The sequence below is a fragment of the Thunnus maccoyii genome, chromosome 11 (assembly GCF_910596095.1).
Source record: "Thunnus maccoyii chromosome 11, fThuMac1.1, whole genome shotgun sequence".
NCBI lineage: Eukaryota > Metazoa > Chordata > Actinopteri > Scombriformes > Scombridae > Thunnus > Thunnus maccoyii.
In genome coordinates, this window is record NC_056543.1 from 17,062,085 (window position 1) to 17,087,979 (window position 25,895).

Here is a 25,895-nt window from a genome sequence, read left to right on the forward strand (position 1 = left end):
ATATTGTTTTCTATATGACAAGGCAGGCTAAGCAGGAGGTGGATGTTAAATAATGATGATAGACAGAAAACTGCTGGAGAATAAGGTGAGCACAGTGACTGTAGTTTGGGGACAGTTTTCGCACAGCAGACGGTTTGCAGACGCGTCGGGCTGGAAGAACCCTCAACCAGCTAACCACCCTGAGCTCCTCAGAGCTGCGCGCTGATTGGCCACGATCGAGTAAAGGCGGAAGTCTACAGAGCAGGGGGATTCCCCGAGGGAAGTTCCCAACTCAAGTAGGCTATGTAAAACATACATTGCCATATCCTCTCTAGCTCTTCGTAACTTTGCATCGGAAGACTAAACCAGGCGACGAATCTGGCGTCAACACAAATATATTCGACTTTAAGCGTTACTCGAATGAAGGTAAGAGGATCCTCACTTGCAGCAGAGATGTAAACTGATATATGGAGCCGTTGTTAGGTCACTTTATAAACCGGTTGAATGGGCTATGTGGCTAACTAGCCAGTTACAGTTTACAGAATACGGAACTGTGTTGATTAGGTTTTGAACGACACTTTAAAAATGCTACGCTAGTGTCTCATAAGGCTCAAACGCCAGTCAATGTCCTTCTCTAACTCAGTCTTTCGGCTTTGCTGTAGCTTCACTGATGTGTTGCCTAGTATCACTGACAGCCACTGTGTTACTATGACATGTACTATGAAGATTGATCAATAATTAATGAGGTGTTTTGGGTGAGAGTGATGTCGGCGTCTTTCTTGTCCATGTTAACTATTACAACAGTATGTATGGAGCTGCAATTGTCACAAAATTACTCAAAAGTTGCCTGAACAACAGTAGTGACACTGGACAAGAAAACACTGTAAAAAAAAAAGTAAGGATAATCTAGGTCAGAGTTTTTATATTTGCAGGGCAAGAAGTTGCATGAGTAACCTTATTTATTTAAAATCCTTTTAATAGCTCATAAGCATCTTTGTCTCCTCATTTTTCTTACAAAACCCTGAACAAAGCAGCAATTGTTGAAATGTGAATACAATTTGGCTTTTGCACGAAAGCTGATAATCCACCAGAACTGCTAATATTCTTTGGTGGTAAATAGATATAGTATGTTTACTCAATGTTGGCACAGTTTTGCCATTGCGTCATATTTGGCAGCACTTTAAGGATTTATTGACTTTCTTTTTATTATCTGAAAGCATGTGAGTACAGGTTGACCACTGTTTGTGCAAACAGTACATTTTAAAATAAGCAAAATATCACCATATCCATGCTTTTTTTCACTCGTTAACAATAATACTGTCTTTAGGACTGTGTTTCTTTTGGAATGAATTCTTGCCACGTTTTATAACGCCGCCTGTGACTTCACTCATAGGGCTCATGTCTGCTGTGTCAGTGATGATTGTGGAGCACACGGCATGGAAAGGAACATCGGAGACCAGCTCAACAAAGCTTTTGAAGCTTATCGCCAGGTCTCCATTGAAAAGGACAATGCTAAAAAGCAGCTGCAGCAAATGGTAACGACACAAAGACAAGTGCTTTTCAAACATTGTGTGAAATGAGCCAAACATTAGCAATATAGCACAAATAATGAGTGACAGATTACCTTTGCATTGCGAGTTTTACAAGAAAGGTTTTGTAATTGACTTAATGGGAGTGTGTTTACTATTTTTATGTCTGTTAACAGTAGAAAGGCAATAAATGTTTTTTTTAAAAACATACTAATTACTTCTATGTTTATATGAAAATGTGACACACACAGATGTATAGGCATAGACCAGATTGCAGATATTCGTGCTAGAAAATTAATGGAAACCTCATTTTTACAGACTGAATATTATGAGCAATACACTCAAAAACTTCAAAAGCAGATAGACGACCAGCAGCAGTTGATTTCAGTACTTGAAGCTCAGTTGTCAGCAACAAGGAAACCATCAGGTTAGTGAGATGTGCCAGATGAACTCTGCTGACATTGTATGCTGACAAGATAATGTACTCTTACTATGTATTGCATTCTCAACAGATTGTCATGAATTAGATAAGACCACATTATACTTAATCTGTTTCATCTAGCATCCATGTACGTACTGTTAATTTGCACTCTTTTGGATTCTAAGGAGAGATGAAATGTGAGCCTTGCAACCATCTCGTTGATGGGGCCAGCGCTTATAGGAAAACCCAGTACCCGGTATGTCCACTGTGCTATAGTGTGCCCCCTCTACATCTGCATTTATGTGGAAACTGCATTATGATAGCTCCAAAACATTGTCACACTTGAAATTATGCATGCAGAGCTTCCTCTCTTTCTCTCTCTCTCTCTCTCTCTCTCTCTCTCACACACACACACACACACACACACGTTTACTTAGGCCACTTTTGGGGACATTACACAGACGTACTGTACATTCATTTCCTGGAGATTTACCCTAACCATAACCATAACCACTACTCTCCTAACCCTAACCCTTACCCTAACCTTAACCACTGACCCAAAATTCAGCTTTTTCCAAATTGGGGACACAGCTTTTGTCCCCAATTGGACAAGCTGTCCCCAATTAACTACTGGTCTTAAGTCTGAAATTTGTCCCCGAAAGCAACCTATGACAGACCACACACACACACACACACACACACACACACACACACACACACAATTGATAGCACTTCTGCTTGAATGTACTGCACTTGTGTCAACAAGGATGTTAAAGGAGGACACTATGCACAATATCCAATGATTATAGCAGTAACCCTAATATGGTTGATCCATGTGTGATCCATGCATACTGTCAGACAACTTTGACCATTGTTCTTGTGACTGCAGGGTTTCAGTATCATCACTTAACTTAACTTAACTTCTTTCTTTCATCTCTGTAACTACCTGGCTGTACAGCACAAGTCAGCCACACTAGTCTTGTTTTTTCAACCCTTGTTTACACAATTCACAGGCAGTTCGCAGATAATTTCATGACAGTTGATAGAAATTCTGTTCTTGTTCAGGCGTTTGCACTAATAATAAAGGGAATGTCCGTATGTTTTCATAACTTTACCATGCTTTTGAAGGGACCTTGCTGCTATAAATGTATCCACTCTCTGTTTTACTCCACACAAGGTGTATCCACTTTTACTTCACCAGATGGTGCTAGAGGATAATATCGCTGCACAGTTCAGCAGCTCTAGCTTTGCTGTTATTATTATGATCAGAGAACACTTTCCACCAGTAAACTGATATTTGTACTGTTTAAATAAAACTGCAGATGTACTTACAATATGCCCTCGGATAATTTTTGCTAATGATCACTATAAATGTAATGTGTCTTTTTTCAGGAGAATATGGGCACTGTTGCTGTTGCTCCTATTATGCCAGTCAACAGCAGCGTTGACTAGTATGTGTCTCTCCTTGCACAAAGCCTTTTTTTTTAAAAAAAACATGGACATTACAGTTAAAGTATGCATTTTTTTTCTCACTCCTTATCTATTTGTTTGTCAGTCAGGACATGCTGGATGCATTTGAGGCAATTCAAGGGAAATTCCGGCAGATTCGGTCTCTAACCAGAAGACAAAAAGATCACCTAAAAAGATTCCATGGAGGAAATGATACATCAAATGGTAATATTATTATTTTCTGAATATTGCCTGCAGTTTTGCAAGGGCTGAACTGAAATCCAGTTATTTTATTAATTCAGTAATTTGAAAGATAATGTGTTGAATTGAAATATGTTTGTATATGTCATAACCACTTGTGAGTCTACTAGCTTTTGATTTGTTTGTTTAAAAAAAATATAGCAGCGCCTTAAATAGGACTGTACATGAATGCCTCATTGCCCCCTTGAACCATGGCTGGCCACCTCATAAATACATATACTAATTGCAATGACAAATGCACAGTGTTAGCTCTGAAGACTAGCTGTAAAATTAATAACATGAATGTTCATATAATAATTAATATAAATGTTGTCTGTATTACATATTTGGAAGGATGTGAATTAGAATCTTTCTGAGATATTTTTTTTTTTAAATGTGTGCAACATCTCAAATCATTGCCAACCTCAAATGTTCTCAAAGCTGGACTGGAATACATGAACATGTTTACTGAGACAGAAAAACTGTGTGAAAACCGAATGTTTTTCTGCTGTCTGACAGATCAGCAGTTCTCCATGCCTATCCAGTGCACAGACCGTACAGCAGAGGCAGAGACACCCTTTTCCTCAGCGTTAAGGTCAGCAGTGGATCCGCCTACATCTCTGGCATCTCGCGGTGCCAGTCCTGAGGACAGGGACTTGGTAGACTCTCTCACCAAACTCAGTGTCAAATTCCCGCCCTCTACGGACAGTGAATATGACTTCCTGAACAGTACCCCAGAGAGACACATTGGTCTGCCCATGAAGCGGCCTCTCAGTAGTGTCCCCACTGCATTGCCAGAGGAGCCTCTGGAACAGCCCATGCCTTTTGTCTACCGTACACTCTCCTCCCACTCAGCATCATCTTCGCTCTCCCAGGAGAGCGTACGGGGACCCCAGCAGGTGAGAATCACAGGAGAAGGTCTGAGAAAACTAGTAGCAAATTATCAGTTTCTGATTGGTCTTCGCTAATGGAGGAGTGAAACAGTGTGAAGTCCAAAAAAAAAAAAAAAAAAAAAAAAATCCCCTTGGCTTAAGTTGAAACGCATTACTGTGTAATGAGTGCTGATTCTTTTTTTTACTTAAGCATGGATGCTCTGGTTATATTTGGCATATTTGCTGCAAAGTGTGAGCCAGATGGAAGCACATTACAGTGTCAGAATCTGATGAAACAAGTATGATGGTTAAGTGGGATTTTATTTGCTGATTTGTATAAATGCCTATTAAAAAATTGTGAATGACATGCAGTAAGATCAGAAAGTTGGTCCAGTTTTTCATAATATGATTCTTTCCCTGGATTACATCAACACAGGCGTTTATAGTAGGCATGATAGCTTGGATGACCACATAAATAGTAAGATAATTAAACACTTGAGAATAGCTTTTTGCCTTGACTGTTTGTTCATACTATTGGGTTGACAGAGGACATGTTCTTGTATTCCTTAAAGTAACAGATACTGGTCCAGCATGCTTTAATAGAGTGAGTGTAAGGATTGTTTAGTGTATGAATAATATATTGTTGTCTTTGATTCATCCTGCCCTGCAGCCTCTCTGGAGTCCTGAGCTGTGTGATGCAGGTGGCGTGGAGGGGACAGAGCTGGTGGCGCCTCAGAACAGCAGTCCTGATAAATGTGCTTTCTGCCACGCTGTGGTTCCTCAGGACCAAATGAACAGCCACCTGTACTCGCATTTCTCTCCTAAGAATGAAGCCGGCAATTGACAGTAGGAGCAGAGACTGATGGGCCAAGGCCACAACTACTCCAAGACTTACTGTATTCATGGTCTAGTCTTGCCTACCATGAAGTACATGCGCTGTACTGGATTTGAAATGACACTGCAATAAGACTTGAATCCATTTATTTAATGTTGAAGAATTGAATGGTACAGTTTCTCGCCCATTATATTTTTCTAATACTGTGCTGAGGTTTTACTCTAGTAAGTGACAATGATGCATAATATGGTATATATGAGCAAATAAAATCAACATTTACTCTTGCAACATTTTTTATCATTTGAATCGTTTTCAACATGCAAATATAAAACAAGTTGGGATACTTGTAAGTGTATCCATACATAAAGACATACAGTAAGGTGGAAACTTTTTTTTTTTTTTAACATGTTTGTATATTTTTATTTTAAAACATAACCTGCATTAATAATTTTCTTCATCATCATCATCATTTTAAATGGAAAAATGCAATAATGCAATAGTTCCCAGTGAAATAGGACACCTTTTTTAGGTTGGCATCAGGATTTTATCTCTTACAGAACACTTCCATATGTTGTGTATTGATGCCAACAATATGCATTAAATCACTCAAATGTTAACCATTCAGGCTTTTCTAGGATGCCGGACACGTTGATTAGCACAATTTTCACATGAATTCCCATCGCACTTGTTCTTCCATGTCATATACATGAGCCAGGATAATTTGTAGCAGCTGTATGTCAGAGTTGATGCAGAGTTGGAAAGATTTACAACTTTGAAATTAGTTAGAAAGTTAGTTTGCCATATGTTCATTGAAACTGGCTTTCACAGATAGCAACACATAACATTAGACATAAACACAATGTTCAATCAGATGGCCAATTGCCTTGCTACTTGTATACTAATCGTCTTACCTTTTGGCATAATTATTATTATGTATTTACCTATTTTATTGGATAATGTGGCATAATGCTCTATAAAGTTTTAACATGAGACATTCTAGATTTGCAGGTGTCAGTAATAATATACACGTACATGTAAATAATTGTGGATTCTTTTAAACAGCAGCATCAGCTTTTGACTTCTGTGGTATTTATTCACACCTTTGCAAACAATCGCATTTTACTTTCACTATTCAGTCAAGACTATGTTCGAGGAAATGGGGACCTTGTGTGTGTTGGAACACTGTGTTGTGCAGAGAGGACCTTGCAGCCCCTCAGCTATGGGCTGGTAACACCAGGTGCGGAGTAGATGAGCTGGTGTGAAGACTGCAAACAACCTTTTTTTTTTTTTTTTTTTTTTACCTCTTCCCAAGCATTGGGTATTATAAATCACTTCTAATAATCAAATACTGTGTAATAGACTGATTGATTTGTTATTTCAACCTCGGTTGATATTTGGCACTGAGCATTTCGCTGTGTTTCATAAATAGCTCAGAAGGGTGTGCTATCAACTCTTCCCAACTAATGAGTAATTAAGACAGAGAACAGCAAATGTCTCTTAAACACTACTAAAACACAACATATCATCTACGTGAAGGAAAAGAGTGATCATACTTGGTGTATTTGCATACTGTAGGTGAATATTACATATTGATCTCATGTAATGTGTCAAACATGAAACATGTTTATTTTAGAGTGACATAAACCACATAATTTTACATTTCACATCACGACACAGAAAACTGAGGAGAGAATTTATTCACGTTTTCCTGGCAAATACATATCCCTAATGATCCTCTCTGGTTAATCTGTGAAGAGTTGAACATTGTGCAGCCTGCATGCTTTTCTCTCTGGGATCATGAACAGCTGCTTGCTCATAATTATGTTGTCATTCATTGTTATTTGGAAGAGGAAACTTGTACTGACAGCTAGGATTTGTGTGTGTGTGTGTGTATTTTTGTACACTGCATCGTATCTTTACTTGCTTATGTGTATACATGAATGTGAGCTGTTTGAGAAAAGTCCATGTTAGCTCTAAGACACCGTTATTCCCATCGTTTCCAGTAGCTTGAATTTTGAGATGTATGTGTCATCTTTATCCTTGGGACTAGAGGCAGTAGATTTGAAATAGATTTAAGAGATATAAAGAAAATGAAAGAGGACAAAAAGGGAGGAAGATATGGATTGAGACGGAGAAGTAGCAGGCTGATTACAAGGTGTCAAAATTGCCAGGAGCAAGAAGGTGAAAGCAATCAGGGGTGAGAAGAGTGCAGCATTCGTGAGGGGCAACTAATTATCCATCTCATTTGTGGAGAGAAGCATTTGAGGCAGCTCTAGCCCACTGAATGGTGACAGATTGGTGCGGAGGAGAGGGGAGGTGTTAGAACAATGGAGCCCAGCTCACCATCATTACTGCATGCTAATCAGCAGTGCTTCTGCAGCACCAGTCGGTGTTGCAGAGAGTTCGGGGAGACAGGGAAGTCACCGGCTTCAGGGGACCACAGCCATTTCCAAGTAGAAAGGAGAGGGAGGAAACTGACGCACAGTAGCTTATATGTTGGCACTCTCCCATTGCTTATTTCAGCTTGTAGGTTATCCTATGTAAAGCTAGATATCTGTGGCCTGTGTTATTATCGTGTTAATGCATCGTGAGCTGATTGTGCCAGAGTGTTTTCAAGTGGATGGAGTGGAATAATTGGTCACTATATGTAAAACACAATATTTATGTTCGTGTCATTAAAAGTTAAATAATAAATGGCAATCAGTAAAATTGGTTTTGAGATTTTAGACAGTAACAGTATAATTCAAATGCCCCCCATTTACCCAAATGTCCATGACACTTAAATTCACCTTCCGTCTATGAATGCATATTGACTTTAAAATAATAAGTGAATAATGACAAAAAAGAAAAAAAGCATTAGATCAGCAATAAAGGGAACATGAACAGATTATACTAACATCAGGAAGAAAATAACACAGCACTTTAAAAAGGCCTTTTTTTTAAAAAAAAAAAAAAAAAAAGGAAACAGACGTTTTAAAGAGATGCTGCAATTGTCACTGATTGATTGTAAAAAAAAAAAAAAAAAAAATACAAATAGCATTATTATTACTGAATGAAATGTAATATGCAAACTGATCTGATTTATATGTATGCTGCACATATGGATCGGTTTTCTCAGGATGTCATCTTTTTCTGTCACTTGCTTGGTTATTTATATCCAGCTGTGTTCAGAATGAATTAAATTCTGTCATATATGGCTACATGCAGGATCACTACACAACAATAGTGTTTAAAGATGGAAATACAGCTGTGTATTTCTGTTTTGAGCAAAACACATAGTCATTCTGTAGTAACGGTACCTTTTTCATAACCACATTAAAATTTTTTTGTTTAGCTGGATGAGTTTTCATCTTGTGATGATTATTGGAAAACGCTGTTACATTAAAAGGGCAATGTGTAGCCCCACAACCAATCAAACCACTAAATCAAAACCTGTTGTCACTACTAAACTGCTTCATATGCCTGTTAATATAAGCACTAACATTGCGCATAAACTACTATTGTTTATATGAAGGTTTGTTGACACTAATAATGGTTGTATACACATTTGTAAAAAAAGGTATATATTCTTGTTCTGCAAAATACTGAAAATGCACTGAAAAGTTCTCTTCAGTAATGTATCTGAATATACTTGAATTTTTGGTTTAGTTGATATAATGGCTATTCACCAATTTCTTCTGCTTTGTTCTAAACACATATTTACAGTATTTATATTGTATATAAGATATAATATATAGCATATATAATATAAAGTTTTTGACACACAACGATCTGCAGTAGTTCTTGTATTTATATAACATTATATCTGTGTATGTCTGAATTGAACTCAATAAAACTTATTTTGAACATTAAAAAATATAAGTAGAAATAAAACAAAAATAACTAATTAACAATGAACATGTGCAAAAAAGTCAATAAATAACATAAATAAACATTTCATGTCTGAAAAGGAGTAGGAAGATAGTCCTATTCTAAACTAATCAATCAACTTAAAGATTCACATAGTCCAACTATCCGTCCAGCGTCCATCATACACAAGTAAACCTCTTTGTTCATCCTCTTCATACATAATCAAACACTACCAAATAAAGAATGTGAAAAAAAGAAAGCCACTAATAACGATGTGACCATTAGCCAACGTTACATTCCTCTTCCTCATTTCTGTGCCTCGCAAACATTGTTTTTTTTTGTACATCTTTCTAAACTGTGTGCTATTTTTACTGTTTGATTTCTTCATCCAGACCATTCCACACAGTCACCCCACAAATTGACACATACTTTTAAGATTCGTGCGAACACAACTTTGTTTCAAATTAAATCTTCCTCTTAAGTTACAACAATCCTCTCTGTCTAAGAATGTTTTTTGTTGCCAGGAAGTAAATTATTTCTTGCTTTGTACATTGTTTGTGCAGTCTTAAATTCCACTAGATGCTTCAACTTCAAAGCATGTGACTTTAAAAACAGCTTGTTGTGTGTTCACAGTATCCTACATTGTTTACTATGCTTATGGCTCTTTTTTGTAGTATGCATAATGATTGTAAGGTGCTTATGTAGGTGTTACCCCACAGTAATTCAGATACGGTAATACAAGTGAACAATACAGAGTGTACAATGCTTTATTTGGATTGGATGGGGTTTGGATACTGACTTTAATTAATATCAAGCAATTAGTGCTTGTGATATAATTTTAAACAACAATAAAATGAAAAATATCTCAACGCTATGAAACAAACATACCTTTTTCTTTATTGGCCTGTAATTGGGTTGTAATTGCAGTAGCCATGATATACCATTCCACTAAGTCATTATTTTCGACAATTACCCTTCTAAATATTTAAACAATGTTTATCAGATCGTGCCATTGTCAAAAAAAGATATAACACAAGTGAGGGAAAAAAAGAGATTGTTAAAGGGTTTAATCAAATGGAAACAAAACAGAGAGATAGCAAGTGGATTAAGGTCACCTGGCTAGAATGCCCTCTTCACATCAATGTCATTTAGATAATTAACAACTTAGGAGAGAAGCATATTCAACTGTCTGTGCACTGGTCACCGTTGGCATGAGAGACTGCCAACTCTCATGGCGTTGTGAGCTGAGAGTATCACCTCACAGTTGTCTTGCCATGCGTTGGGCTCCTCGTGCTCCCTGTGCAGAAGCGGTGGAGCTGACTTTTGTGTTCGATTAAATGTGTTGAAGCCATTGCTGCCTGTGCAAAGTCTCAGAACAGCCCCTCTCCATTGTGTTTGTTTCAGCGCTGGTCTGAGAGCCCTGATTTCTGGAGCAGAGATTTGGCAGTCACAGCAAGTGATGACAGAGGCAGTGGTGATATCGCACCCAGAACCCCAAAGGAGGCTCACATTTCAGGCGCATGAGAGGCTCGTTCAATACACAGAACGCAAAAACACTGATCAGTGGAGTTTTGATGATGCCATTGTTCTGAAAATCACATTGTTCAGCCACCACAGTGAAGACTACTTTTACATGTTCACTTAAGGGGCGGGGGGAGGTTGGCATGTTGGACATTAATAAACTTCTGAACTTTTTGAAGACATTTGGCTGCCAATTTGAAATAATTGTAAAGACTGAAAGTCTGGCTCTCAAGATGTCACCATCCTGTTATTTTATTGTCGCTGTTAAATCAGTCTAGGTTGTTTTTCTTTTTGACACGTGGGGGTGGGTTGGAGCATGGGGATGTTTGCAGAATGGTAACTTGCAATTCAAGGGTTAAGGCAGCATGAAAGAATCCATTCTCGGTTTAATGACCTAGCCTTGCTGGGCGAGGACGACAGGGAACATGCTCTTGACTTGTACTGAATTTGCCAATTAACACCTCCAATAACAGGCTGCCTCTGAACATCACCAATGTAGAAGGAGGAGGAGCAGCTCTCATGCACTTTGTTTTTCAGCCTCTGATCCTGTAATGATAAGGTCTGTGATTTCTTCATACACTGAAAATTATTTTTTTCTTATTTACTGATTGGTAAAATTTCTTTCATAGAAGAATTTTTGTCTGAATAGTTGCAATACCTTTGAGATAATTCCTCAGTTCATGAGCTGTGTGGTCACTGACTATAAGACTGGCAATGATGTTGGAAATATTTTATTTTTCCACGTGCCGCATTAATCCTTATGTACTATTTTTCGCACATGCCCATATGGCCATGTGCAGCTTCAATTAAACACATGTATCTAAGATACACCGTGCTTGATTATTGTTCTACATGAAAATACAAAATAACAGCACTGTATTTTATAGATTTATCTGAAAAGATCTGTCCCTTCAAATAAGGTCCCCATGCCAGTCACCCCTCTGGTTTCACACATGCTTATCAGACTCCCAAACAACACCTAGTACAGGTGTGAATATCAAAATCCCCAGTGAAAATCACAGTGGGTACTCTCGAGTTGTCCTCGGAGTCCTCTTACATGCAGTAGTGGCTTTGCATCGGGGCCCAGATGTGGCTGGCGAACAGCAACTGCAGAAACACCTTGGCTAAGTGTAAGGTGGACATCCTATCACCAAATGTGCTTAATGACTGAAAAATCACCACCCAGATCTAATTGAAAAAGGCACTTAAGTTTACAGTAGCTGGTTATTGCCCAGTTAAATCACACCATAACACAGTAGTTTCACAATTCATTAGCAGGTACTTTAACAATATACAATAATTGAAAAATGGCTACATAATTGATAGCAGTTCACACCGTAGGGAAAGTGCAGCGATCCATCTAATGTTAGTAATAAAGTGTAGTGGCTTAGGATACACAAGATAACACTTGAGGTGTGAGTTGTGTACAGTAGTGATGACAAAGGCCTTGTCCTAACACTTTGTCAACATAACAGATACAAACACTGCGAAGATGTTAGTCATATTAATGTTAGTGGGGCTGAAGAGATTCACAATGCACCTCCTCAGGGTTAGCACACCATAGCTGTCTTATTCTCATGCTGACCACCTTTGTGTCATGTGTAGAAGAATATGAACCTTGTTAGAGATGCTACATACAATCAATTCATTTATTCAGTGTTAAGAAACCATCTGGCTTGATTAGAGCTGAAAGTCATCCTGGCAGGCCAGTTTCCTGACTGACACCTCATAGAATTAGTGGGAGGACGGCTTCATTTACTGTCTTTGCTCACATCAGACTACGTGGCTCATCTCACTGTATTCTAAAGCTCAAATATGAATTGTAAAGTCCTCCATGAGTCCCGTTTACCTTAAGTCTTTGTCACGGCATTAAACAGATTCAGCATGTCTGAGTTGTTGTTTATTAGTCTTAGATAGTGAGATATAACACTTTTTGTGTTCTCTTTGTGGAAGCTGTGAAAATGACACGCCATATGTAATACACTTGCTTGCTGTTGGTCTTGCCAATTCCCCCAAGATCAGGAATTCCTGTGCCAATGCTCACACTCTCTCTTTGTCCTTGTGATTTGATTGAGCTTGTTGGGTTGGATGTGTTTCTTTTTGAAGCTGTGTCTGGTGTTTAGCTGTTGATTTGATGTCACTCGCAGTCCGGTTAAAATAACTATTTGAACCAGAACATACGTGTTCAGATGTGCCTCCAAGCACAGTTGTTATAATCAGTAAAAGATAGTCAAAGCAGTGAAAAAAAAAGCTGAAATAAAAACAAACCTGAATTAGAGTATAGTAAGCAAGTAGTGCAAAGCAAAAGGGGGACAGATATAGATGAACCAAAGCATATTCCTGAAATGTTTTTTCTCGTCTGCACAAAACAAATTGGCTGCATATTTTGTTCACACCTTGTGTAACCTGGGGATAGCAAGCGCAATTCTCCCTCGTCATACCTGTGACAACAACCTGCAAAGTGCTCCCAGTGCCCTAATCTGCAAGGCAGAGACCTGCTGCTGCTGCTGCTGCATGTACATGTTGTTTTCCTCTTCCTTAGCTGCTTGTCCCTGTGGTTTTTACATTTACACACCCACCAGAATCACACAAGGTAAAAGAGAATATGCGAGTATCTCACAAGCTACCAAGTTTTTTTTCCCCCTCAAAAACATGTTAGCTTTCAATAGAAAGCAATAAAGGCATACTGATGGTGTTTGATTTAGAAATGGCAGTCAGACCATGATTTTAGCATCAACAGATGGCCAGTTGATTGGTTTAAATGAGTAACACCACTGCCTGCTTTAGAGTTGGCTCAAGTAGTAGAGTAGTGTACTACTGTCTTATCATATCGTCTTGTGTGAATGATGATGTCACCGTGATAGATGCTACTCAAGTGGGATCAGACCTACTCAGTGATGCCTGTAGAGACCATCTCTGGGAGATCCCTGTCTGGCTGCATTATTCAACAATACTCCTTACCTCTCCCAGGCAAAAGGGACTGTTGAATATTTGAAAGATAGATTTGATTTTTTATTTAAGTGTATAGATGAAGATGGGAGAGTAAAAAAAAAAAAAAAAAAAAAAAAAAAAATAGAGATAGTGCCAGTCGGTGCAGCCTGGATGGTCACCAAGGCAACTTGCCGAGTTTTTCTAGCTGATCTACGGGACTTCTTGGCTGTCGCACTGGGGGGACGTTTTGGAGAAGTGGGTTTCTTCGAGCACCTTTTGACTGCAGCTACGAGTTGACGGATCATTGATCATTTTAGTCTAATAATTATGACCACCAATTAAGTTTAGAATTTGGTAAAACCTTGCACAGAGCTTTTTAGTCACCTGGATATCTCTTGTTTTAGGGCTGTCCTCACAGATCATTTAGAGCTTGTGCTGCTGTTGTGCTGTTAAAACTAATCCACAATTTACTTTTTCATTAAAGGTTCTGAGTCTCCTCTGGACTCCTGAGCTGTTTTGTTAAATTGAATGCATCAATATTTCAGTTTGCAACATAAGAAAGGAAATCTGCTCATTGATAACGTACCAGACATTGTGCCAGACAGCGATAGCCTATTTCAAAACGGCAGCATAAAAAAAAAAAACATGGCTGCAGAACCACTGCTCAGATCCTGACGAGCCAGGCCGAGTATTGATCCATCTGGCTCTGAAGACACTGTCATGTCACCTTTGCATTTAAGTGTTATCTTGTCAGCTTCAAATGATCTAGCTGTCAGATCTGGAAGAAGCCGGCCCGTGTGATGTTGCTTTGTCTCTAATGTCCAGCTGTTGCCACAACAGTTTGTACCAGCAGGGTATTTTAATGCAGCGTGTTTTGTTGCCTAATCTGCTGATATTTTATGATCTAGATACTGTATGTCTACATAATTTCACATGTTTCATGTGATTTCGTGTCTGTGGCCCTGTGTCAGCAAATACACTGTATGTGCAATGCTTTTAACACATTTATGCATGACAGCTGACTCTTAAGTAGCACGGTTACAGTCAGTTTTCTTCTCATTTGTTCCTTCCACCAGTGTCACCCACTCCCTCAGTTAATTAAAAAGACAACTTACAATGAATGTTATCAGAAGCTCAGCAGCAGCACAAACCAAGTGCAAACTGGTTCAAAACGGATTCCTTCTTCACAGCAGATGTAACTGATAGTTAAAAGGGTGGGAATCCAGCCTTGTGTTGAAAGGGCACAAACTCTTTCAACTAAGGTGTGGTAACAGGATGAAAATTTGAAAGTCATTCCCTGCTGTATCCTACATCACCCCCAATGATAACACACCCACTGTATTGCACTCACGACAGTAATTTTCATGTTTTCACTACATCTACTGCAAATGTTTTGAGTCATTCCATGATTTATCTCCTCCTTTTTTCCCTTTTCTCATTCACTAATCAGTGAACGGTGTCCAAGGTCTAATTTAGTCCCAATGTATCACTCAGTTTCCTGCATTTCTAGAGTGGATCAGTTCCTAAAGGCTCTTGGAGATATCTGCAGACCGGAGAGCGTGTTGGGCTGCTATAAAGGCAACAGTAGGACACTAGCCAATAGTTCACACTTGTTGGAGCATACTGGTGAGGCTGTGAAGATGGATTCTTTCTTGATTGTACGGTACTGTCTGTATTTCTCATCTTTCCAGTCAGTATGAAATAATGGAGCAATGGAATATCGGCCTATTCGTTTCTGTTATGTAGCTCATGTACAGCTGTACAAATTAAACATTAAATAAATTTTTAAAAAAAAAGGGAGGGTCGGCCTTAGACACTGATGAAGTTTGTCAAGAAATAAACCGGTTTCCACATGTTTGTTTGTGACAGCGCAGATGTGAGTGGTGGAGACATAAATCATGTCACATTTATTTTTCCTCTCAACTTGGAACATGGTTCTCTTCCCTGTAGAATTCAGAACTGATCATTAACCTTTCCTTTAGTTTCTTCCCTTGCCTGGTCACATTTCCTCTCTATTTGGTTCCTGGCCCCATATGCCACTTTCCTATTTCCTGCCTGCAGACAGCAGGGAGTAGCTCTATTATCACCTTCCTAGAGCTGTCTTTGAATGTGAGAGGCAATTCCATTTCACTCAGCCATGGGGAGGAGGAGGAGGAGGAGGAGGAGAAGGAGGAAAAAAAGCACACCATAAAGCGCACAGAAATTGGTTTAGGGTTACTTCTTATATTCGAATGTAAGACTATTTTGCTTTTCTACTTGTTTCGCCTCGTTTTGAAGATTATACAATGCACAGTCTGTTGTGAAGGTTTTTGTTGAATACTTCCAAATCAGAAAAAAAGGTTAAGTGCTGTGTATCATGCCTGGTTGTTGTGTGAGCCCTTTATCGTCAACCTCCATTTAGAAGTCATCTTTTGAAATATTAACAATCCTAAAGCAGTTATATTACACTGCTGTGAAGCTGTGCAAAACATACCAAGGATGTCTCTGATGCTTTCACTCTCAAGTGTGTTCCCTCCATTTTGCGACATTTTACACGAAGCTTGTGTTATTTTTGGGTATTCCTAAGTCTTATTCCAGCTTTTATCAGCGTCTAGTTCTTTGGAATGGTAGGGCTCTTGACAATATTGCTCCTGGATAAATTAAACATGAGTTACGTAGAGTGATAATCTGTGGGCCTCTCTTTTCACACTGCATTCCCAATGAGCTGTGTGTTGGCCTGGTGTTGTTGCCTGTGATTTTAATGAAGATTATTCTTGTAACACGACAGTCGCCTGTTTGCTCCTGTTCTCCCCCAAATATTTTCTCATTGAAGTGAGAATTTTATGTTCTTTCAAGGGATCTGTACAGCAATTGTGTTTTATTTCAGATGTATTTCTGTTGCAGGTCAATCATGGTCGGATATAATTAAACATCTTTAGATACCAAAAGATTAATGTTGATTAATCAGATAACAGGTTTCTGAGTTGTTGTTTTTAGATTAAACATTCATCATTATGTCAGCCTAGTTATCGATTAAACAATACACAGGTGGACACAGCTGTGACTTGGTAATTAGTACTTATTTTCATCCTGTCTAAGCAATGTGGGCTCACATCAAAAAAAGCTTAAGTTCCTGGAGTGGAGCCTTCTGTTTTCTATTGTTCAGGTTTAGGCTGATAGTGGACAGGAAACCTGAGAGGGTTCTCAAAGGAGTAAGTGCACACTTCATGGCATGGCCACTCTTAAAATGGAACTGATGTTTTATAAATAATTTCAAAGTTACAAACATCAGCCTCACAATCACAGCAATTCAATGATATTCATTTGGCATAAGTCAGTTTCATTTCAGTGTGCTTTTCATCAGAAATGGCTTAAAAAGTAGAGTTAGACTGAATTTTTTATGCCATGGGCTTACTGGGGACAGTGGCCATGTTCTTCACTCGCAGACGTCTGACAGTGCATGGCAGCAGAAATAACAAAATGGTCACAAACCCCAACTGCACTCCCCGGGTCACACAGGCTCTTTAAATTTTAAAGAGACTAGCAACAAACCAAACAGTTGATAACAGGTCAGTAGCAGGTGATAAAAGAAGTTTTCGTAGAGACATTAGCCCCACCACTAACTTTGTGATTCTTGACATTATATCCTCACCAATTGTTAAGTCGAATCATACACATCAGAGAAAGCAAAGCAGTTCTTAAAGCGTTGCTCCCAAGGATTGTAGCACCCACAGGATTTACAGGGAGTGTTACTTTCCTGTACAGAAGAGGTATGAGACACAGTTCATGCTGTTATAATTATGCATGAATTGACATACCATCATCGCTCTACTTAGCAGTGTGAATAGCTCGTGGTTCATTCTCATATAGATGTATGCTTTTATATCCATAAGAGTATGTTAATTACCCCACTATCATTGTCCTGTGATGTAGAAACAAGAGACATAAACTTCCAACAACAACATGCGCTTTACTCTCTGCCTGATCCAAGAGATAAATAAATATGTTGTAGAATTGCATTGAATGTGATTGTGTAATAATCCTCCACACAAGACTTGCATGTTGAATAGTAAAAAAAAAAATCAGCAATAACTGCTGAAATGTCAATATATGTACTGTGAAACTAATGTCATCAAAGTGAAAAACCCTGCAACAAATCAATTTAAATAATACAGTTTACTGTATTATTCCTGTACCACTGCTAATCTTTATTTATGTGTTATTATGCCATTTATATTTCTGCAAACTGTCATAACATCTAAATTGCCAGGGAAACTGTGTAAAATTGTTCCTATAATAAGAAAGTAATTGGAGGAGGTATTTAAATGAGTAAACAGGAAAAGTCAAAGTGAAGCAGTGGCAAAAACCTGTCTTGGATTGATGGCTTTTAATAACCTAGAATCACAGCTGCTCCAGATAAAGAAGATAAAGAATGTATAAATTTTTTTTTTTGAGCAATCCCTAGAGTGCAGGTTCAGGTATGGTATTAGCACATGGAGCCATGTCCGTCCGTTTGTATTTACACTGAACATCATGATCACTTGTCCTGAGCTTAATTTGCTGTGAGCTTTGTGGTAAACAATCACTATCATGGGTCTGGGTTAGCTGGGCGAGCCCTTAAAGGACATCCATAATGAGCAGGTGTAGGAGTGCACTTCTGCGTCGACGCGTGTCTTGGTGTGTCCAGGGAGGACGGCTAATAAGGGTTTAAAAGCCACAACTGTCCACTCCGCCCCTTAGCAGGCCTCCAGCTGTCTTCTCTGTCAGAGAGCACCCTGATTCCCTCTGACAGAGCAGATCACTGGTGGCAGCAAACCACAGGGGACAATAGTTATGTTAACATAGCACAAAGCGCCACTTGATCAGATTAGTCATACTAGTTCATTAAAGACTTAAGGTAAATACAGGTTTTGTATTTTTTTTTAAAAATCAAAGAGCCAGGTAAAAAAAGGAGGAAATACTTCACTTTGATTTATTGATGGAAATTGCGATGTGACGTCTGGCAAACAACATATAAATAACTTAAGGGCCATCTTAAATGCATTCCCATGAAATTTTTAGTGCCGCTGTAATATAAGCCACTACCTGTCATGAATCCCAAATAACCTTGGCTCTATCCTCTTAGTTCAGCCCAGTGTGCCTCATTCCTTATTACTGGGCTGACAAGGAAATGTTTACCCATCCGACAAGAGACAAGCCATTTCATAGTCGGAAAAAGCAATTTCACCTGACTAGAGTAGCACACTATGTCCCCATATCCTTGCTGGCTATAATTTTGTTGTCATTTTGTGTGCTGTGATCATATCATTGAAGTGACAGTACTGGGCATTAGGTAAAGTCCCTAAGCTGGTGCTCACTTTCAGGCTTTTTCTCTCCTTGTCATTCACATTGATTAGATTAGACCCAGGTGGCAAGCAGATTCCTTTGGCACAACAATAAGAAAAAAAATGGTGATACAGCTCTTGGAAAAAGCACGTTGTTTTATGCTCAACTGAACAACCTGAGCTGCTTTTATTAAAAAAGAGCTTTCTATAATTATCTATTATTGTATTTACACTGATTTTTAAAGTTTCTAATGGTGATGTTTGAAATTCAGGCTCAGATCTATTTTTGCTCACAACGATTCTTAACAACCTATTTGACAAACATGTTAAATATAAGAATTTCAGTTAAAAGTATAATTATTTTGTAATAAAAAATAGCCTTTAATGCTGTTCATAGGGAGCCAGTGCATTAAGCTCAGCTGGTCAATGGAGGGTTTGCGCAAGGCGGGAGGCAGAGATCTTAACCTGCATGCACTATACTGTCTTCCCAGGGGACAAGGCTGGCCACAGGCATAACAAACCAGCCCCCCTCCTCCTTGGTTATGTCCACTAGCTATAGCTGAGCCAATAGAAAGAGAGGACGGGCAAGCAGAGCACCTGGGGAAACTAACTGAGTTTCTCGCACGGCTGATTCAACAATTGGTTTGTTCAGGGGAGAAAAAAAAGCAAGCCCATTTTGCTTATTAAAGATCAGCGATGGAAGTGAACCATAATCCTGTAATGAGGAGAGCAGAGAGTGGCCTCTATTGCTTGGGCACAGACAAGTCTGTGCTTGCATGTTTCGCAGGAATAGATTGCTGGACCCTGTAAGCCCTGCTGTAATGACCCCTCTTGTTAGTTTCAGGGATCCATGGCTGTTCATTAGAGACACAAACTCGTGGATGTGCTCACCAGTGAAATGAGCCTTGATCGGTCTCTCTTAAACACATCTGATTCAGATTGTACAATGCAGGCACATTTACTGGATAATGAAATCGCAGTTTAACTTAACCAAAAGTTATTTCAGTGAAGTGGAAATGTAGTTGCAGTGATCTTGTACTGGGCTGTTTTATACTGAAATATATTTTTAATATTTTGTCGACCCATGAGGGAGGCAGATATCAGAAACACCTCTTAATATAAATTTAATACATCTCCATAGTTTAACAAAATACTGTTGAATCAACACCTTTCTAAACGCGTAAAATTACATTTTTGCTCAGTTTTACCTAATGAGCTGCTAACTTATAAATCCTGTGCAATTTAAAAAGGCCTTACATTCATAGCAATCCACTCTGAACATCAGGAAGTGTTAGCTTGGTAATAATCTTGTTAGTAACTTAAGCTAGAAGGTGTTTAAACCTGCATGCCACGGCTGCAGCCGCTCTCTCTGCACTGGAGACTGAGCCTCTGTAACTTATAGCAATTCTTACACTTAAATTTCACCTTCTGCATCAACATCATCCTAATAAGGTTAATTATACTGCAGTGAGGACTTCAGGTAATCTGTGAAACATCAATTTTTGCAGTTTTTCAATTTTTGATTTGTAGCTAATAACAAATAAACTCAAACTCCTTTGTGAGATGTTGAGATAACTCACAATTACAGAGGTAAGAGTGATGTGCATCCTGTTGGCATCAAATTTGATCTTAATTTGTGTATCATTGCTTTTCTTTTCCTTAAGCAGATCTCATTATTCATCAGTCAAACCTAATTGGCCTCTGATGGTCACTCCTACAATTCATTCTCCAAGAGACAAAAATAATTTAATCAAACCTATTAAATTAAAGTTAAACCAAATATTTGGTGTTTGAAGATTTCTTCTTACTTTCTGTGAGATGCGTTCGCCACAGCAGCCCTGCTATCAGTGCACTGGTTCATAACTTTAAGGCATAAAATATTTACCAGCTCTGGGACTCATAAACACATCTTCAGTGGGACGCCATGATTTCACGCTATATCACAAACATTTTAAGGCATCAGATGCACTGCCTGTCATGGACTGTCATTTTTGGCGTGTTAATAATATATCTTGGTTTCTTCGGTAGACATACTTTGGCACTCAGCACATAAATAGGTAAATAACGCGGATAAATAGGTAAATAACGCAGCTGACGTTACAGCTGACAGTAGAAATCAATCTTTATGCACTGTACTTTATTTTTTTTGTGTGTGTGTCTTATTATTGTTAATGTAAATTAGAAGAAATAGCCGGAGTCCATAGGTTTGAATCAAATATGAGCTTATGTGACACTACAAACAAATCACTTTGCTCACAGCGTTCCTCAGATTGTCCTAATTAAGAGCGGTCTAATTAAATTACAGCCTTGAGTTAACCAATGGCAATACTTGTTTCATTAGCAAAGCAGGGAGAGTGATGGAAAGAAAATCCTTCCTGATTGCAGGATGGTGTCAATTGGTTAATTTGCTGCATTCGGTGCCTCAAGTCATAGCGAGGCGTTTTCGTAGTGTTAGATTAGGAAAGACGTGTGCAAAAGCTTGTCATAGCTATAGGTTGAGCTAATAGTGGTTTCCTATTGAGCAATGCAAGTCGAGAATTGCATCTCGCCTGCGAGTGATCTCTCCAAGAAATTTATGAATGTGGGCAGTGGCTTTTCGAGCTCCGATGGATCAGAGCTTTCGTTGCAGGACCATCCTATTATATCTGCAAGTGACAACCTGGAGAGAAGTTCACCTCTGAAAAAAAACTCCAGGGAGATGACGAATCAGTCAGAGGCAGACAATTTTCCCGACTCCAAGGACGCATCAGGGGACGTACAGAGGGGCAAACTCTCTCCTGATCTTCACGGAGTCTCTGACATCCGTCACAATTTCGATGGATCTGCAGGAGAAAGGTGCATCTTTTCTCCGTCTACTCAACCACAGTCTGTCTCAGCAGCTCCCAGTGCCATGTTCCCTTATCCGAGCCAGCATGGACCAGCGCACCCGGCTTTTTCTATTGGAAGTCCCAGTCGTTACATGGCCCATCACCCGGTCATAACTAATGGAGCTTACAACAGCCTTCTGACCAACACTTCTCCTCAAGGCTACCCAGCGGCTGGCTACCCGTACGCGCAACAGTATGGACACACTTACCAAGGAGGGGCTTTTTACCAGTTCTCCTCGGCGCAAGCTGGACTGGTTCCGGGAAAAGCGCAGGTGTATCTGTGCAACAGGGCCCTGTGGCTGAAGTTTCACAGACACCAAACAGAGATGATCATCACAAAGCAAGGGCGGTAAGTATGCGCACACTGGCTTATCTGTCAAACGCCTGCAGAATTAAAATATTTATGGCCTCATCACTGTGGAGCGTTTGAATCCAAAGTTCGTGTATTAACATTAAATAATTCTCAAATAAAAAAATGATAACAGATACAGATTCGGCTTCATACTAAGGCGAGCTCTTCAAAGAGACAGACGGGAAATCTACACTGAATTTAGTGCGTTTTTTTCTTACAGGAGACGCAGCTGCTTAATAAAATAACGTTTTCTAAATGTGCGTTTCTTTATTTTCAACAGACGAATGTTCCCATTTTTAAGCTTCAACATTTCTGGCCTTGACCCAACTGCTCACTACAATATATTTGTGGATGTTATACTTGCTGATCCAAATCACTGGCGATTTCAAGGAGGCAAGTGGGTGCCATGTGGAAAAGCTGACACAAATGTAATAGGTATTATAATTTATGGATACATATATTGCACAATTAAATGTTTTTTTATTGAGCACAAGTATTTATGTTTTTTTCACCACAGTGTGTGGTTAAAAATTCAGATTTTAAAAAATCCTGACAAACTTATTTCTCTTAAATCATATTTCTCTTATCAATCATATTGTTTGTTTAATATATCTGTTTATTTTTGCATATTCTTTATAGGAAACAGAGTTTACATGCACCCGGATTCACCAAATACCGGTGCGCACTGGATGCGTCAAGAAATATCATTTGGAAAGCTAAAGCTTACAAACAATAAAGGTGCCTCCAACAACACCGGGCAGGTAATACAACATCACATTTAATATTTCAATGACAGATATTTTTTTTGATAATTTGTGTAATACCTGATAAAAAATAACAATAAAAATACAAAAACAACGTTTTCAGTTTTATTATAACAATGAATAAATCGAACTGGATCAGTTTTATGTTCTGTTTTAATCATCAGTCCTAAGTTTGAAAGTGGTCTTCTGACGTGCGTCTTTAATTGAATCTCCAGATGGTGGTTCTCCAGTCTCTCCACAAGTACCAGCCCAGGCTCCATGTGGTGGAAGTAAACGAGGATGGGACAGAGGACACCAGCCAACCAGGGAGAGTCCAGACTTTCACCTTCACAGAAACGCAATTCATCGCCGTCACAGCTTATCAGAATACCGATGTACGAGCACTTAACATCCGCCACAACACTGCACATTTCCACCTGTTATCAATCTTAACGATTTCAGGAGACAGAATTTTCTACATTTTAAAATGACAATTATTTTACTTTTTTTTAATCTTGAAACAACACTGCGGATTTTAATCAAGAACAAAGGTTCAAATTCTAGGAAGAGGTTGATTGGGAATTATTTCATACCACTGGCAGAAATTCTCTCTCTTTCTCTCTTATTTTTTTTTTTAAATATTGGACTCAATACAAAATAAAAATACATATTTATAATTGAGATTACTGATCTTCAAACACACGCCTTTGTAATCTAATCAATGCATTATTCTCCCACAGATTACGCAACTGAAAATTGACCACAATCCGTTTGCTAAAGGATTTCGGGACAACTATGACACGTAAGATTTTTTATTTCCTTTTTCTTTTTTAAATGATTTTTTTTGGCTTTCATTACATTATCATTTTAATTGTTGCCTTTGTGTTTTATTACATGTTGCTGTAATTTACATAAATGAAGAGTCTGCTCAACAATCAGACCACTTCTTATTTTAAAAAAAAAAAAATGAATGCACTTCTATAATTTTGCTGAATATTTGTTACATTTCTATCCAAATTAGAGGCAGTGATTTAAAAAAAAATGAACCGAACATGGGCCTACGAGAGATGAGTGTTTTTCTACTTTTGAACTGCTTGCAACTGAAGCAGGGAATCTTCACTTTAATACACAGAAGTGTGGGAATATTTGACAAAATATTTCTGCCCAAATATTCGTCCAAATTGTTACGGTTTAGTCAATTTATGACAATCTTCCTCGTTACTTTGAGTTCAGCTTGTCTTGGACTGCAAACATATTGACGAGTGATTTTTTAATATTGAACCATAAAATTCAGACATGAAACGACTTTGGCAATGCAGCTTCACATGATTAAATGTTTTTTTTTCTCTGTAAGGCAGCTGTACTATTTCGAAATAACAGAATAAACTTGAAACCCTGCAATTATCTCCTTTCTTGACAGGCAGATTTTATCTCATGAGAGGTGTGATTCTATACTAAATAAAGTAATTGATGAGATGGATTTTGGCCGACATTAGTCCCTGAATTGTCTCTCTGTTTGTCTCTCCATCTTTTCAGTGTCTACACAGGCTGCGACATCGACCGCCTAACTCCATCACCGGGTGACTCTCCGCGTTCACAGATCGTGCCGGGTGCGAGATATGCCATGCATAGCTCTTTCCTGCAGGACCAATTTGTCAGCACTTATGCCAAATCTCGCTTTCACCCTGGCGTGGGGACTGGTCCTGGCACGGAGCGCAGCGTCCCACTCGGCAACAGCTTGCTATCCCCGCAGCAAACCGAGGAGCCCAGTGTTGCCACCCCCCCGCAGCGATGGTTTGTCACCCCTGCCAACAACCGACTGGACTTTGCTGCCTCGGCATACGACGCCGCTGATTTCGCCGGTAACGCGGCCACCTTGCTGTCCTACGCAGCGGCCGGAGTGAAGGCTCTTCCCCTGCCGACTGCAGGCTGCTCCAACCGGCCTCTTGGCTATTACGCAGATCCGTCAGGCTGGGGAGGACGCACGCCGCCGCAGTACTGTGGCGTAAATAGCAAATCCAGCTCGGTGTTTTCCTGCTGGCCCGCTAACTCTATCAGCGGCAGAGCAGGGACCAACTACCTGGCCGAGGAGGGAGACTCCATCCCGACGGAGAGGTCACCCATAAGCTCTGAGGAGACCAAACCAAAAGACATGACATCAGAGTCGAGCTGGATAGAGACGCCGTCCTCCATTAAGTCAATTGATTCAAGCGATTCTGGTATCTTTGAACAGGCCAAGAGGAGAAGGATCTCACCTTCTGCCACGCCGGTTTCAGAGACAGTGTCCCCGTTAAAATCCGAGCTGTTGCCCCCGAGAGAGTGTGAGAAAAACTGCACAAAGGACATTGGTTATTACAGTTTCTATCCTCACAGTTAAAACAAAGGAAAAGTGAATCTATCTATCTATCTATCTATCTATCTATCTATCTATCTATCTATCTATCTATCTATCTATCTATCTACAGGTTAATAATAATAAAGATAAAAAGTTGTGACTCTCACCTCCACAGTTAATGGCCAAAGTGTAAATTCTTCCACTACTGACTTCTCAGTTCTTTCATGGGTTGGGCGCTTTGCTTCGTTAAGTCAGAAACACTGTAATTATGAATATAATGTATATAATATTGCACATTTGGTGATAGTGATCGGATGTACACAAAATAGATTAAATCTCATTCATAAGTAGTGTTTAAAAAATGCGAATCCTCTTCTGTTAAGTAGCCTAAACTGTTAGTAAAAGATATTGAGAATCTGTACATGAAATGTTCTTGTGTAGCATATACTGGCATAATAATCCCTGTCAGTGAAAAAAAATATATGTATTTTGTACTTTATCAAAACTGTAGGCTACCAAAAGTTTATGACGTTACCATCACTGCTTCATTCATGATACATGTAGATGAAGACGTTGTAAATGTTGGTTATGTAGACTTAGGGTCTTTTTTTATTTTTTAAATTTAATTTATTTCAGCCGGCTATTTTTCATAGCCTGTATGCTATGCTG

The 25,895-nt window shown here is 39.0% G+C and overlaps 2 protein-coding genes across 2 annotated transcripts in view; both read left to right on the forward strand.

The window, feature by feature from the left end:
• Positions 1–218: 218 nt before the first annotated feature.
• Positions 219–5,613, forward strand: tank (TRAF family member-associated NFKB activator). Its single transcript, XM_042426395.1, has 8 exons — positions 219–405; positions 1,373–1,514; positions 1,827–1,935; positions 2,115–2,185; positions 3,322–3,380; positions 3,485–3,603; positions 4,138–4,517; positions 5,161–5,613. The coding sequence occupies exons 2-8, from the start codon at positions 1,416–1,418 to the stop codon at positions 5,332–5,334; spliced, it is 1,011 nt and encodes a 336-aa protein (XP_042282329.1). The 5' UTR covers positions 219–405; positions 1,373–1,415; the 3' UTR covers positions 5,335–5,613.
• A 15,840-nt stretch (positions 5,614–21,453) lies between these two features.
• LOC121906502 (sodium-driven chloride bicarbonate exchanger-like) overlaps positions 21,454–25,895 on the forward strand; it is a 28,991-nt gene continuing 24,549 nt past the window's right edge. The window contains exons 1-6 of the mRNA XM_042425374.1: positions 21,454–22,145; positions 22,429–22,583; positions 22,788–22,909; positions 23,128–23,286; positions 23,632–23,693; positions 24,428–25,212. Of these exons, the coding sequence (XP_042281308.1) occupies positions 21,454–22,145; positions 22,429–22,583; positions 22,788–22,909; positions 23,128–23,286; positions 23,632–23,693; positions 24,428–25,212 (1,975 nt within the window). The remainder of the gene's footprint in view (positions 22,146–22,428; positions 22,584–22,787; positions 22,910–23,127; positions 23,287–23,631; positions 23,694–24,427; positions 25,213–25,895) is intronic.